Here is a 15625-nt window from a genome sequence, read left to right as displayed (position 1 = left end):
AATGACTATATTGGGAAAGCGTAATGGTCGTAAACGTGAATTTGAATACAAATGCTTAAACTCTTAAACATTTAAGGGGGTTGAAATATTACAAGCTTTAAAAAAAAATGAAAAGCATGTACAATATATTAAATCAGATGTTCTCAACCTTTTTTGACTTCAAGGCACCTACATTATTTAAGATGATATTCAAAGGCCTCCCAAGATATTTTTGGTACTTCTGCTGCAATGACAAAGCAGCTCACTTGTTTTTTTTTTTTTTTTTTTAACTAGAAGTAATATATTGAAAAATTAAATGGTTATATATATATATATATATATATATATATATATATATATATATATATATATATATATATATATATGCTGATTATTTTGAGGGGCCGTACAAGCCATAATTCATTCTGGCACTCTCACACACTTACTGTACATTCTCCTTTCACATACATACATTTCTATTCTCTCTCACACACTTACATTCTCCATTCACATACATACATTTCTACTCTCACACACTTACATTCTTGTACTTGCTTTCACACACTTACATTCTCCATTCACATACAGTACATACATTTCTACTCTCTCACACACACTTACATTCTCCTTTCACATACATACATTAGTACTCGCACACACATACATTCTCCTTACACATACATACATTTTTTTTTTTCTTTCACACACATGCATTCTCTTTTTACATACATATATTTGCACCTTTTTTGGGTATCCATTACTTCTTGTTTAAGCAGGAAGTCACTCTCAGACCAGGAAATACATGTGCAAGACTTGCTCAGCTCGTCCTCACAATTTTACAGTGATGCTATAAGTCATCCTGTTTTCTTTTCAAGTACATATTTTATGTTTTTAACTTTAACGTATCATTTTTTCATTATGTGTGTTATGTGTTTTTGTGTTCTGGTGTTATGATACTGATTTTGATCGTACTGACAGGGCTTAACGCTAAGGAAATTTTCTACTGGTCCGGTTCGGCCAGTGGTTTAAATTTTTTACTTGCCCTGGCAAAATTTTCACAGGCCTTGCCACAATCAATCAATCAATCAATAAATAAGAGTTCTTGTTTTCACTGTTGACTGTAACATTGTATTGTAATAAATAATAACCATTTTTGCACAAATAGGTAATAGTTCAAAGATAAAACTGAAATGAACCATGCTTTTTCAGGTCTTTCAGGTAGGTCTAACTCTATTCCATTTGAGGATGCACTGATCAGGATTTTTCGTGAATGATTCCAATTTCCGATTGTATTTATTTATTTTACAATCAAGTGAGCCGTTTCCCATACTCGTTGCCAATTTATTTAGTTCTTATTACTTTTATTATTTTTATTATTATTTTTTTTTTTACATTTATTAAATGTTTATTTTGCTCTGTTACTGGCCAAACTAACCTTGAACAAACAAACAAACAAACAAACAAACAAACAAAAATATATGCAACATGAAGCAACTGCACAAAACAAAAACATCAGACGGGCTGAATGAATATTTTATTATTACTCTTTATTATTATTAGTTTTATTACCTTAATTATATGTATGTCTGCACTATGTTTGTACTTTCTGTACTGGAAGCTCCTGACACCAAGACGAATTCCTTCTGCGTGTAAACACACTTGGCGATAAAGCTCTTTCTGATGAAAATGCAAATTCACTCTCTGACAGCAGGTGGCGCTCATAGAACACTAGCGTTTCCTGAGTTATTGCTGCACCCAGCGCTGCGCTAATTAACACTCCTTTAATGTGTATTTAACGACGGTAAGAGGAAAAAGAAAATGCCATCGAAACTTTTCGGAAGACAGTCAGTTCTCCTCAGAAATACATCCATATTCACCCCATCCTTATTCCATAATTATGGTTTTCTTTCAGTATTTCAATAAATTTGTTCTGTCTGGTACAGTATTTTCTCTGCTTGCGCGACTATTCTCTCCTCTTTGTGTCTGTCTTCAGTGCATCTGTCTTAAAGATAAATATATCATGATGATCACTACGTTTGTGTTACCAAATTGTATCCTGTCAGGAATAACCTGCCCGCGCTGTTTTTAACCTGGTCGTTTTTTATTACTGTCAGTTATGCTGGCGTTGCCAGATATTGAAAAAATAAATAAGTCAATTAATTAATTAACTAATTAAAAAATAAATAAACAATAAAAAAAACAATCTAAAAATAAATAAACCACAATGAGTCCAAATCTTGAGTTATGGAAATAATATAAAGATATCGCTCTCCCTAACTTGCAACCTCCCACTTTATTCACTTCCTAAATTAAGTAAAAAAAAAAAAAACTTATGACGCTTATAATACGTGTATCTGGCAACACGACTGAGGCTGAGCCGCATCCTCAATCACAACTGGCTCAAGGGACGAGGCCATGTATCCTTTAAATTATATAATAATATCCTTTAAAAATTTTTTTTTTTTTTTTTTTTTTTTAAATCCATATAGCTTGCTGAAATACTTATGCGGCCGCCTCATCTATCTCAGCCATGCTGATCAAGACCTGTCCTGGTGACCCTGATCGCGCCTAACCGGCATTCTGTTTCCACTATACGCCTTCTGTTTCCACTATACTCCTTCCATTTTCACTATACCCTTCCGTTTTCACTATACTCTCTCTCTCTCTCACATACATACATTCTTCTCTTACATACACATATTTTCATCAGACATACATACATTCTATATATAGTTTGGTGAAAATTTCTCACAGTAGTGTAAAACAACACCGTTTTTACCGTCAAAAACAGCTCTGTCTACAGCATGCTGTTTTATTGCATTTCACTATAAATGCTAATGAGCTCTGCTGACCCCGCCCCTCTCTTCCGAGTCGAGAGACGGTAAACTTCAAAGAGGACATAACACACATGGTTTCACTCAATCTCATGTTAATCTTGACTACCTATAGATCCCTCATATGTCCAAAAAGTCTTTAGTTTTATAATTTTTATAAAAGAAAGATACAGGTTTACGATTCTCTCCGGAAAATCCGAGCTTCTGGAGGTGTGCCGTGGGTGGAGCTAAAGAGTGACGAACACTTGAGCGCTGATTGCCAACAAAACACAGACATTTGATGCCGTTTCACTTACAGTCTGCAGTTCTGAATCATGACCAGGATCTTTTATATCTGGAAGTGCTCCATCTTTCAGTATCAAACGATGTGCAAATACAGCGTCGACCTGGGCCTTGTTGATAAAAGGTTCATCAACAAACACACTTGTGAAACTCCTTTGCTGCCCCGGCAAAACAAACTGCATCCACTGTACTCATAATTCCCGTTTTTCCGGGATAAATGCCCATATAAGGAGTTTCAACCTTGTTTACTTCATGAAGAGCCACAATCGAAAAAAACTCTCAGAAACTTGTACAAACCCAGAAGTAAGATTTTTGCTACAGAAATATTCCGTCATACGTGCAAATTGTTTTTTGAAACTTTGTCCATGCTTAGCATGAGATTCCAACTTTTTAATAGTGTAAACAACTCTGAATGCATGAAACAGCATTGTAAAACACTCGCTAACTAGCACATTATTAGGAAAGGCAATTTGCAATGATTTGTTAAAAAAACCTTACACTCACTTCAGAGGTGAAACTGGATCACTAATGATTTGCGTGAACAAAGACGCATTTAGGTAGATCGGGGGCGCATTCCTTTCAGAAATTATTTAATCCACTGCGTCTTCAGCAACTCAGATGTCGGGAGTTAATGATGACTGCAATGTTCATTATTACATCCAACAACAGAACACCTTGATCGCTTAGGAGTCATTCTTGTCTACATCTGCTCAGGTGGTGAAACATTGGCGGACTGATGACAGCTCACTCAGAGCAGGTAAGACGCCAGTCCAGTCTGTGCTGAAACGCTAATGTCAATCAAACTATCATGGGAGGGGCCTGTTTTAGTGATGACACACAGACATGCATCTGAGATCGGCTCGATTTGATAAAGGGGAAATGATCTAACGAGATAAAAAAAAAAAAAAAAAAAAAACACTGGGTGGATCTTTATCATAATAGGGTGGTTGTGTACACACACTGCCAACAAACTTTTAAGTTCAAACTGCTTGTAAAAGTGCATGTCACATCCGGGTTGTTGATGTGGGTGTATTGTACTATTTTTGTTTTATGGGATGGGGTTGGGTGTTTATGTAGCTTCTTAAGTGTAGTACCAAATGAAAAAATATGATCATTAAACAAAATAAGAAAAATTTACACATCATCATCCTGTTCAAAAGTTTACACCCCCCAGCTCTTAATGCATTGTGTTGCCTTCTTGAGCATTAGTAAATGTTTCCACCTTTTGTAATAGCTGTGTATGAGCCCCACAGTTGTCCTCAATGTGAAAATATGGATCTAAAAATCATACAGTCACTTTTGGAAAGGGTTCAGATATGTAAGATTCTGGAAAACCAAAGAATGTGCAGCAGCTGGAGGATTTTTCTGAAGAACAGCAGGCAGTTGAACTGCTCAGGACCAACGAGGGACTCATGAACAACTATCAAAACACAGAAAGACAGTCCTGGATCATCCAGGAAATGACACATAGCATTAAGATTCAAGGGTATGTAAACTTTTGAATAGGGTCATTTTTATGTCAACATCTGTTATGTGAAATAGCATAGTCAGGACAGTACTAAATAAAAAAAAAAAATATGCAATTTTCACGAGTGCATGAATTAAAACAGAGTGAGCTTATTTTTATTTATTTATTTTTCATTTAAATCTTGTTTTGAATTTAATTTTAAATCATTATTCATCTTGAGGCCCCCTTGAAAGTTTGCCAGGGGCCCTGGTCCTCTGGTTGTGAACATTTTTAAAAGGAAAGAGACTTAGACATTGCTTTGTACAATTTATTAAATAATTGATCTCATTATAGGCCTGACATCAATTGCTTTCTGAGTTTTACTACAGTCAGTCACTGTTTGTGGAGCCCAAAAGAAAGAATGAGTGTGGTACATGAAGCACTACCAATTTTTATTTATTTATTTATTTTGTCCCTAGAGGAGAAGCTCTGAAACTCTCTACTTTACACTGCATGTTGGTCAGTCCTGTTTTGGCTTTATTTATAACAATATAGTGTTTAAGATGCCATTTCCTCAACTTTAACATGTTGTTCATTGGTCTGTTCTGTTGTGTAAAATATCAAAGTATATATTTATATTACGACATGTAATTATACAGTCTAGAATTACTTCTGAAAAGTCTACCCGTCTTAGGTATCTGTCTAAAATAGAACTAAGACAGAAGCAAACTCTGCTGCTCTTAGCCGCAGAAAATAATGTGGTAGGCCAGAGAAGACCACTACAAAACCTAGCTAACTAGAAAAATCTCTCATGTGATGAGAAAGCACAGGCGATGAGAACAGGTGTTATAACGCATGGATGTGTCAGTATTTAATATCAAGTATAAACTTAAGGGAAAATAGTATAGATACTGTCCATTTTAGGGATACTGTTAAATAATACTAAACATTTACAATTACATAAATTAGAAGTAAGTACATAAACAAGCCTGCAAGCAAAGCTGGCATGTGAGTTTACAGAACCCTCGACTAGATTGTAAAAATAGGCTCTACTACTGTAAAAATTTAAATATTCATATAGTAAACGTATCAGCAAATCAACTTTCAGTGGCAAAGAAACAGCTTTCCTTTACTGCAGTGTCTTTGAGAACACAAATGATGACAGAAAGCTAGAAAAACAAGGATAATTAATCAGAAATGTTTTTGTTCTTTCATACTTTATGATCAGTTTTGAGAAAATTATCTTACATAAGCAGAGAGGCCTTCTTCAGGCCTCCATCTTAGAAAACAGTTTTTGTGGTTGGATTTCAGAACAGTCTAACAGCAACCTCTGCTGGTCGTTTGAACACAAAGGCCAGGACCCATAAAAATAAAAGTACAACATGAGGAAATTATGATTTATTGACATGATCATTTTGACAGTTTGGTTTATTAAAATGAAAGAGATTCATCCATTGACATTTTTTGAAGCATTAGCTTATTTATAATTTACATGCTGATCTGACGGGTCATATGGACACTTCTCATTTTGTCCACGAAAATATTAGACATGCACTTCAATCAAAAGCTTTCCAAAGGCTCAATCATTCTAAAGCCTCGTTAAGCAAATTACTGAAGGTCACAGCTCTGTACTGCAATTTACAAACATCAAGATAATAAGGACAACAATAAAAAAGGCACTTATGGCACCAAAACTTTTAAAGTCACAATGAAATGTTAGTAGCAGATCTTTTTTTTTTTTTTTTTTTTTTTTTTTTTTTTTGTGAAATGGATTATAAAAAAAGCAAAAAAAAAATTAATAAAATGTAGGAATGGAACTACAGATGGGGGTCTGCATTCACAAAGGAATTGTTCACACTAACATCTATAGAAAATACATCGTGTAAATTTTCATTTCATGCTTACTTTAGCTTTTGGTGGTCCTTTCTGTATTTTTCTTTCGGTGTTTCCTGGCTTGTTTTTCCGCAGCAGCAACATCACTTGTAATTGTTGTAATCTGACAAAAAATATATATATTTACATTTATATTTGTTGACTTAATAAACAGAAACTTACAAAATGTCAGTGTGAAAATAAAAGTTGTCACTAAGGTGTGTACTGTTAGCTACTGTAGATCTAAATCTCTAGAGTCACAGATACACTTTACCTCAGTGAAGTAACTTAATAGTAACTGTACCTCATTATTGACATGATCAATTATTTGGATTTGATCTTCAATCTTGTTGCTCAAGTCCAGTGCCATGTTCTTTAATATTTCAACATGGTTGACCACATGGCTTAGATTCTCTTCCATCTTATCTTCTCGATCATCATTTGTTATCTTATAAAAAACAAAACTAGCAGTCACATTGGATCAGAGCTAGATTCTGTTACTCTCAGTGCTGTTTTTCCTTCACCTCTTGATGTAGGGGCCGGTGGGGGCCGCTGACCCAGCAGAAACAGCCTGCCCATTGCGAACAGCAGTCGGTTGGCTGGATACCACCTTCTGCTTGCTTTCCTTTGGTTCCCTGACCTGCTTTTTTCTCCAGTCACTCTCAGTGGACTTCAGTCTATAAAACAATCCATTCAAATCCAAAGAAATACATCAAATATAAGCACTTAAACTAAATGTGGCAATTTAGTTTATTTTCCCTACTGAAAAGGTCCGATTAGACCAGCATGGCCAAGTTGGTTTATGCTGGTTAATGTTGTTTTAAGGATGACCTAGGCAAACTATTTTAGATATATAAATCATTGTCATACAGAAGATATATGCTCTAGCCAACCTGTTGCATGGGCACAAACACAGGCCGCAGCATTTGGACAGTTCATTCAGGTTTTTTCGAGCTTGTTTCATGTCCTGCTTGATCAGGTCCATTTCCCGTTCCACATTCAAAAGTGTTTCTAAAATAAGGAAAAGGAGAAGAAGAAGTAAAAGAAAAAGAAAAAGTGTGTGGCAGTCACATTAGCAAAATTTCTTCTAAATTTCACAGGCAAAAAATGTGTACAGTATAGTATATTATCAGTGTTGGGGAGTAATTACGTAATTTAATTAAAAAGTAATTGTAATCAATTAAAATTACTGAGATTTTTTTTTTAATTAAATTACAGTTACTTATGAAAATATTAATGATTACAAAGGGGGTTACATGTTAATATTTTCACACACGTTTGATTGATTTCCAAATTGCATTGATTGCAGTAAAATATGAGACACCAATGTTTCAGGTGTTTAGTACACAGAATAGGACACACATGCTTATTCAATAACTGTTTTATTTCCTGTATGGGTTTATGTAGGCCTATATGCTTTATTTTTTAATATTAACAGTTTTTTTTCCCCAAAGGCATTGTTAGATTCCAGTGTTTTCCAGATGTTAACTAGTACTTGCTGAGAAAAAGAACTGTAAAATAAAACTGTGTTAAATATTTCAGATGAGTAAATCCACACTGGTAAACTGTGGTTGTACAAAACTATTTCCACACTTCTCACAAAACCATATTTGAAAATAATTAAAGAAATATTTTACTTTCAATTTACAGGAAGGAAAAAAAAGGTTGCTTTCATAAGCTGGGAATTTTACAGGAACTAGAAAACAGCAACTAATAAAAGAACAAGAAAGATCCATTTCATCATCATCTTAAAAATCGGGGCCGTATTCACAAAACATCTTAAGGCTAAAAGTAGCTCATAACTTGCTGATTTAGGAGAAAATCTTAAAAATTATGGGAGTGTCAGTCCTAATTTTAGGATTCCTACATTTTTATTCTAAGAGTATTTCACAAAGCGCATTGGCTCTAAAACTATAAGCTCCTAAATCTGTGAAACATTAAGAGTAGTGAAGAGGACTCCTAAGTCACTAAGACCAAAACTGAACTATCCTAAAATTGCTGTTGCCAGCAATCTACCTTGGAATATAAACATTTTAGAAACATTTGACAATAATAAGCTTTTAAAAATGTATCGGCTTTGGTTTGGAGGTTATCCCAATTCCAAAATTTGGATTATATCCTAAATAGGCTATATAGCTGTTCTCCTGTCCAGTTTGGTTTTCTTTTATGTTTGCATGCCTTACTATAAGCCATGATTATTCTACTCTGCTAATTAAAAGGCTGTTTATATGCATATTACCAAAATTTTATAAGTCGCTTAGTTGCAGAAAAAAAAAATCCACAATGTCAGCATCCTACCTCCTGTAGTTTGTCTCCGTGCCTCTAGAGGTCCCCTGTTTTCTCCTCTGCCTTAGTTATTTCTCGTGTGGCCTTGTTAGCGTTATCCAGGTCACCTGTGCTTTGTTTGCCCCAGTGTATTTAAGTTGTGTATTTTTCCCTTGGTTCCTCACTTGGTTTTTGAGTGGCTTTGAGTTTAATGGCTGGTCTGTGGTAATATAGTACATCAGGCAGTACATCCATATACTCACCTAACATTCATCAACCTCAAATATGGCTTATCTAAAATATGTAGTAGCCACTTTACATGGCAGCTCAATCTTGTTAGCCTAGAAAAAAGTGTGCCGTTCACGTGTTTGTGTGGAAGCTGAACAGTAGCGTGCTTGGGCTACTGCAGGACAGTTGGAGGCGCTGCTGCTGCGATCATTTGCTCTTAAAAAAACTTCGTCATTTGTGGTCATACAGATAAAAGTAATGCATCTTTTATCAGTTAAAAAAATCTGTTATATATCTATTTATAGACTCTACATTTATTCTTGTGCACTCAGAATAACAACGAAACGTTGCGCTTTTGTAAAATAATGAAAGCAAACAGGATACGCTTTCTGCTGTCTCGGACTCTGTGAACTTGGGCATGTCACTTCGAAACTCCGTGGATGCTTGCCTTATTACAGACATGAAAAATATATCTATAGAGATTTAAGCTTTTAAATGAACCAATTTAAATAGAAAACAAATTCTCAGATTGTTATCCGTATGAAACATTCTTAGAGGCACATTGCGGCGATGACAAGTCAGTGTTGCCAACTTCATCTCTTAAACCGAAAACAGAAAGCACTAGTGTAACAAATTATTAAAACGTTAATGCAGTGTACTTGCTGTTTTTCCCTAACACATTCATAATTATTATATTTGCTGGTGCGCTGTGGCAAGCCTTTTTTGTGTGTGCTTGAGCACTTATTAGGCTTTGTAGGCAATTAAAGGCTCATTATGATTTATATGGTTTATTTATAAAAGTGTGACTTACAGTCGACTAACGCTTAAAATGAACGACTTCTAGTCGACCAGAAAAATCTTTAGTCGAGGGCAGCCCTAATACATATTGACTCATTGTTTACGAGAAGCATAAGAGGCTGACAATATGCTGAATATATAGCCTACTTGTTTAATTAGTGACACTTAGCCTGCATTTTAAAATCTTTATTTGAGTGTGGCAATTAACATTTTTATTTTTAAACCTTTATTTGAATATGGCAACATAATATTGCGCTCTACAATATTTCTATGAATAAATCTCTGACAGAGACTATCACCCAATCACTATGTGCATAGTAAGTATGCTCACATTGTCCATAGCAACATGGTCAACCCTGTCCCCTTACTCTTAGCTTAAGACTTCTGTCTATTCCTTAGTAAAAGTTTGTCTCAGCAGCTTTGTGAATAGGTTTTAAGAGAATTCTTAGCTAAAAACTTTTACTGCTCTTTAGGAGAACTTTTAGTGGTAAGAAAATGTTTTGTGAATACAGGCCCAGGAGTATTGAGATAAAGGACTCACCTCCCTGCTCATCTAGCATAGTCATTGTTTTGACCCCAACATTCAAACTCTGCAAAAACACACATGCTTCAAGTTCAACTCAAAGCATATACAGTACAAGTATACACACACACACATATATATATATATATATATTGTACTTTAAGTATATCAATTTAGTATATACTAAAGTCTGCTACAATTGGAACAACTAATTTTGTACTTAATGCACTTTAATTGTGTGGAAGTAGTGCTGAAGTGCAACTAAAAATATACTCAAGTAACCTATATTTGATCGTGATAAAGTAAAACTATTGTAAATATACTTCAGGTACACTTTAAATATATTGCATTTAAAGACTAATAGAGGTGTTGGTCATATAATTAGAATATCATTAAAAAGTTGATTTGTTTCACTAATTCCATTCAAAAAGTGAAACTTGTATATTATATTCTTTTATTACACACAGACGGACATATTTCAAATGTTTATTTCTTTTAATTTTGATGATTATAACTGACAACTAAGGAATATTCAGTATCTCAGAAAATTAAAATATTGTGAAAAGGTTCAGTATTGAAGACACCTGGTGCCACACTTTAATCAGCTAATTAATTCAAAACACCTGCAAAGGCCTTTAAATGGTCTCTCAGTCTAGTTCTGTAGGCTGCACAATCATGGGGAAGACTGCTGACTTGACAGTTGTCCAAAAGACGACCACTGACATCTTGCACAAGGAGGGCAAGACACAAAAGGTCATTGCAAAAGAGGCTGGCTGTTCACAGAGCTCTGTGTCCAAGCACATTAATAGAGAGGCGAAGGGAGGGAAAAGATGTGGTAGAAAAAAAAGTGTACAAGCAATAGGGATAACCGCACCCTGGAGAGGATTGTGAAACAAAACCCACTCAAAAATGTGGGGGAGATTCACAAAGAGTGGACTGCAGCTGGAGTCAGTGTTTCAAGAACCACTACGCACAGATGTATGCAAGACATGGGTTTCAGCTGTCGCATTCCTTGTGTCAAGCCACTCTTGAACACCAGACAGCGTCAGAAGCTTCTCGCTTCAAAAAGGACTGGACTGCTGCTGAGTGGTCCAAAGTTATGTTCTCTGATGAAAGAAAATTTAGCATTTCCTTTGGAAATCAGGGTCCCAGAGTCTGGAGTAAGAGAGGAGGGGCACACAATCCATGTTGCTTGAGGTCCAGTGTAAAGTTTCCACAGTCTCCTGAGGTCCAAGGTCAACGCAGCTGTATACCAGGAAGTTTTAGAGCACTTCATGCTTCCTGCTGCTGACAAACTTTATGGAGATACAGATTTCATTTTCCAACAGGACTTGGCACCTGCACACAGTGCCAAAGCTACCAGTACCTGGTTTAAGGACCATGGTATCCCTGTTCTTAATTGGCCAGAAAATCTATGGGGTATTGTGAAGAGGAAGATGCTATGTGCCAGACCCAAGAATGCAGAAGAGCTGAAGGCCACTATCAGAGCAACCGTGGCTCTCATAACACCTGAGCAGTGCCACAGACTGATCGACTCCATGCCACGCTGCATTGCTGCAGTAATTCAGGCAAAAGGAGCCCCAACTAAGTATTGAGTGCTGTACATGCTCTTACTTTTCATGTTCATACTTTTCAGTTGGCCAAGATTTCTAAAAATCCTTTCTTTGTATTGGTTTGAAGTCATATTCTATTTTTCTGAGATACTGAATTTGGGATTGTCCTTAGTTGTCAGTTAAAATCATCAAAATTAAAAGAAACATTTGAAATATATCAGTCTATGTGTGATGAATGAATATAATATACAAGTTTCACTTTTTGAATGGAATTAGTGAAATAAATCAACTTTTTGATGATATTCTAATTATATGACCAGCACCTGTTTTATACAGAGATGATACACCTTTTAGGCATAATATTAAGAAATGTGCATTGTGTAGTAAAGAAATACTACAAACAAACTTCAATTGTAATTTTATATCAGTAAAGGTCTCTGCACACTGAGTCCGAAATTTTCGTGTGTGTTTTTTCATATTTGAAATCCTACAAATTCAGAAAACCTTGCACAGAAACCTTGCACACGGAGTCCGATGCGTATTAATTAATCCTTTGCGAAAAAATTCACACAACAGTAGGCCTACTAAATGAAGTCTTCAAGCATTGAGGATGATTTTGTTGTCCTCTCGCTTCTTAAAAAAGAAAAAGAAAGGAAATATTGGGTCCATCCAGTCCTGAGATATAGAGAGGATGAAGAGTTCCCCTGCGGGAACAGCAGGATTATCCCGGCAATTCAATGTTTACTTCAGGGTGTCGGTGGCTTAGTTTAATGCTTTGCTAGTGATACTAGAGCCACATATTAAAAAGAAGACCACCAATTTCTGTGAACTCAGTGTGCAAGAACTATAAACAGTGCTTTGTACTGCGAGACGAAGTGGATGAATTTGACAATCGCCATTTTGGAGTTCGGTTGTATGGTGGCTCTGAACTATCAAAACACCCTTCAAAATGCTTGCCACGGATGCGAATAAACGTAAAAAAAGCGAAAGTTTTATATATATATATATATATATATATATATATATATATATATATATATATATTATATATATATATATATATATATATATGATGGACGAATATTTTGGCGGCGGTTTGTAAACGTGATTGACACAACGTGAGGTCGTATTTAGGAGTAGTCCTACTCTTGTGTCATTGGTTAAACTGGTTAAAATAAGATGTCTTACATCATTTGTCATTTGTACCATTCGTCTAGTGCTTTCGAGTGACTGAAAAACAAATAAAAGAACAGTTAGTCAAACGTTAACATCAAATATTTATGGAAGCTTGTTTAAACCATGTGATGAAGAATATAAATGAGGTAACTGTGACTTTTTTTTCTTGCAATTCTGACTTGTCTGATTGCTAGATGTTTAGTACTTGCTGAGAAAAAGAACTGTAAAATAAAACTGTTAAATATTTCAGATGAATGAAGAGTAAAAACACACTGATACTTCTGATAAAATGTGGTTGTACAAAACTATTTCCACACTTCTAACAAAACCATATTTTAAAATAACTAGATGGGGCAAAATATTATGTTCAGTTTAAAGAAATGAAAGAACGTTGCTTTCATATGAGCTGGGAATTTTACAGGAACTTGAAAACAGCAACTAATAAAAGAACAAGAAGGATCCATTTCATCATCTTATACATCCTTGTGGAATCAAAAAACAAACTTACCAGATCTGTTACACTGTTAGCTTTAGTTGTCATCTCCTCCACTGACAAGTCTGCCATTCTGCTGAACTGGGATTCTAAACTGTAAGTCAAATAAAAGATGATACATTTGCTTATAAACAAAGATTGAAAAAACTATTCTTAGCCTGGCAATCAGAAATTATAAAAATAGAATGTAATGCATATCATGGTATGGTTTATTCAAAACAAACTTTCTCTAACTTAATGGTTCCTAGCTCAGAAACAAACAAAGAGTTCAACTTGATTCAAGTCACACTACTAAACAATTATACACAGCAGAATTTCAGCAAAAGAAAAAGTAAAAGTGAAGATTGTCTACAAAGTAAAATATTTAGCTACTTTTATAATATTTAGCTCTTTTAGTTCCTGTAAGTTTGTTTACTTACTCTCAAAATGCTCCAGTTCTGAGTGTTGTGATCATTCAGTTGTACATGTTAACGTTTCCTCTTCACATCACAAAAATCCCTGAGAGAAAGTTATGGGTGCACAAAAGGAGAAATAGCATATTTACATAACTTCTCATAGTGACTGTAGTCAGGAAGGGGCTGTTGAAGGTATTTGCCCACCCCTTAAAGGGATAGTTCACCCAAAAATGAAAATTATGTCATTAATGACTCACCCTCATGTCGTTCCAAACCCGTGAGACCTCCGTTCATTTTCGGAACACAGTTTAAGATATTTTAGATTTAGTCCGAGAGCTTTCTGTCCCTCCATTGAGAATGTATGTACGGTATACTGTCCACGTCCAGAAAGGTAATAAAAACATCTTCAAAGTAGTCCATGTGACATCAGAGGGTCCGTTAGAATTTTTGGAAGCATCGAAAATACATTTTGGTCCAAAAATAACAAAAATTATGACTTTATTCATCATTGTCTTCTCTCCCTGGTCTGTTGTGAGCGCGTTCACAGCACTGCAGTTTAGTGATATCCGGTTCGCGAACGAATCACTCGATGTAACCGGATCTTCTTGAACCAGTTCACCAAATCGAACTGAATCGTTTGAAACGGTTCGTGTCTACAATAAGCATTAATCCACAAATGACTTAAGCTGTTAGCTTTTTTAATGTGGCTGACACTCCCTCTGAGTTCAAATAAACCAAATATCCCGGAGTAATTCATTTACTCAAACAGTACACTGACTGAACCGAGCCAGATAACGAACGAAACATTGACTCGTTCTCGAGTCAAGAACCGGTTGCATCGGTTTTCGGATCACCGGTAGTGATGGGAAGTTCTGTTCTTCTCCGCGAACCGGTTCTTTCGGACAGTTTGATTCAATAAACCGGTTGCCCGAAAACGGTTCACCAGTTCTTTTGCGCTCGACGTAATGACTTCTTTGGCGATGATTGCCCTTGATTCAAGCCTTCGGTTTACCCGCGCTCATAACATTAGCACAGAATCAGTTCAGAATCAATCACCAAAAGAACCAGTTCGGTTCAGACGCGCTGTGTGTCAGTCTGCTTCACGCATGCGCAGTATCATCAGCTCCTTGGTTCTCGAATCGGACGCGTCCGACAGAAACGGTTCTTGACTCGAGGACGAGTCAATGTTTCGTTCGTTATCTGGCTCGGCTCAGTGTTCATCTTCAGTTCTCTCTTCACATCAGTTCAGTCAGCGTTTGAGTAAATGAATTACTCCGGGATATTGGTTTATTTGAACTCAGAGGGAGTGTCAGCCATGTTAAAAAAGTTAACAGCTTAAGTCATTTGTGGATTAATGCTTATTGTTGACGCGAACCCTTTCAAACGATTCAGTTCGATTTGGTGAACTGGTTCAAGAAGATCCGGTTACATCGAGTGATTCGTTCGCGAACCGGATATCACTAAACTGCAGTGTTGTGAACGCGCTCACAACAGACCCGGGAGAGAAGACAACGCTGAATAAAGTCGTAGTTTTTGATATTTTTGGACCAAAATGTATTTTTGATGCTTCAAAAAAATTCTAACTGACCCTCTGATGTCACATGGACTACTTTGAAGATGTTTTTATTACCTTTCTGGACGTGGACAGTATACCGTACATACATTCTCAATGGAGGAACAGAAAGCTCTCGGACTAAATCTAAAATATCTTATACTGTGTTCCGAAGATGAACGGAGGTCTCACGGGTTTGGAACGACATGAGGGTGAGTCATTAATGAC

General features: G+C 35.9%; 1 protein-coding gene across 1 annotated transcript; it reads right to left on the bottom strand.

The window, feature by feature from the left end:
• Positions 1 to 5925: 5925 nt before the first annotated feature.
• On the bottom strand, positions 5926 to 14029 carry LOC109107049 (synaptosomal-associated protein 23-like). Its single transcript, XM_042742584.1, has 7 exons — positions 13870 to 14029; positions 13466 to 13544; positions 12970 to 13011; positions 10247 to 10295; positions 7308 to 7425; positions 6719 to 7091; positions 5926 to 6538 (listed from the first exon to the last, which is right to left on the bottom strand). The coding sequence occupies exons 2-6, from the start codon at positions 13520 to 13522 to the stop codon at positions 6935 to 6937; spliced, it is 423 nt and encodes a 140-aa protein (XP_042598518.1). The 5' UTR covers positions 13523 to 13544; positions 13870 to 14029; the 3' UTR covers positions 5926 to 6538; positions 6719 to 6934.
• Positions 14030 to 15625: the final 1596 nt, after the last annotated feature.

This window comes from Cyprinus carpio, chromosome B17, assembly GCF_018340385.1.
Source record: "Cyprinus carpio isolate SPL01 chromosome B17, ASM1834038v1, whole genome shotgun sequence".
Lineage (NCBI taxonomy): Eukaryota > Metazoa > Chordata > Actinopteri > Cypriniformes > Cyprinidae > Cyprinus > Cyprinus carpio.
The sequence above is the reverse complement of the archived record's forward strand: the minus strand, read 5'-3'. Positions and strand labels throughout refer to the sequence as shown.

Excerpts from the sequence above, each read along its gene's own strand:
- LOC109107049 (XM_042742584.1), bottom strand. The coding sequence starts at position 13,522 with ATGGCAGACTTGTCAGTGGAGGAGATGACAACTAAAGCTAACAGTGTA. Across the intron at positions 10,296-12,969 it reads TGGTACAAATGACAAATGAT|AGTTTGAATGTTGGGGTCAA; the intron begins GTAAGACATCTT and ends GTGTTTTTGCAG. Across the intron at positions 7,092-7,307 it reads TGTTTGTGCCCATGCAACAG|ACTGAAGTCCACTGAGAGTG; the intron begins GTTGGCTAGAGC and ends ATTGTTTTATAG.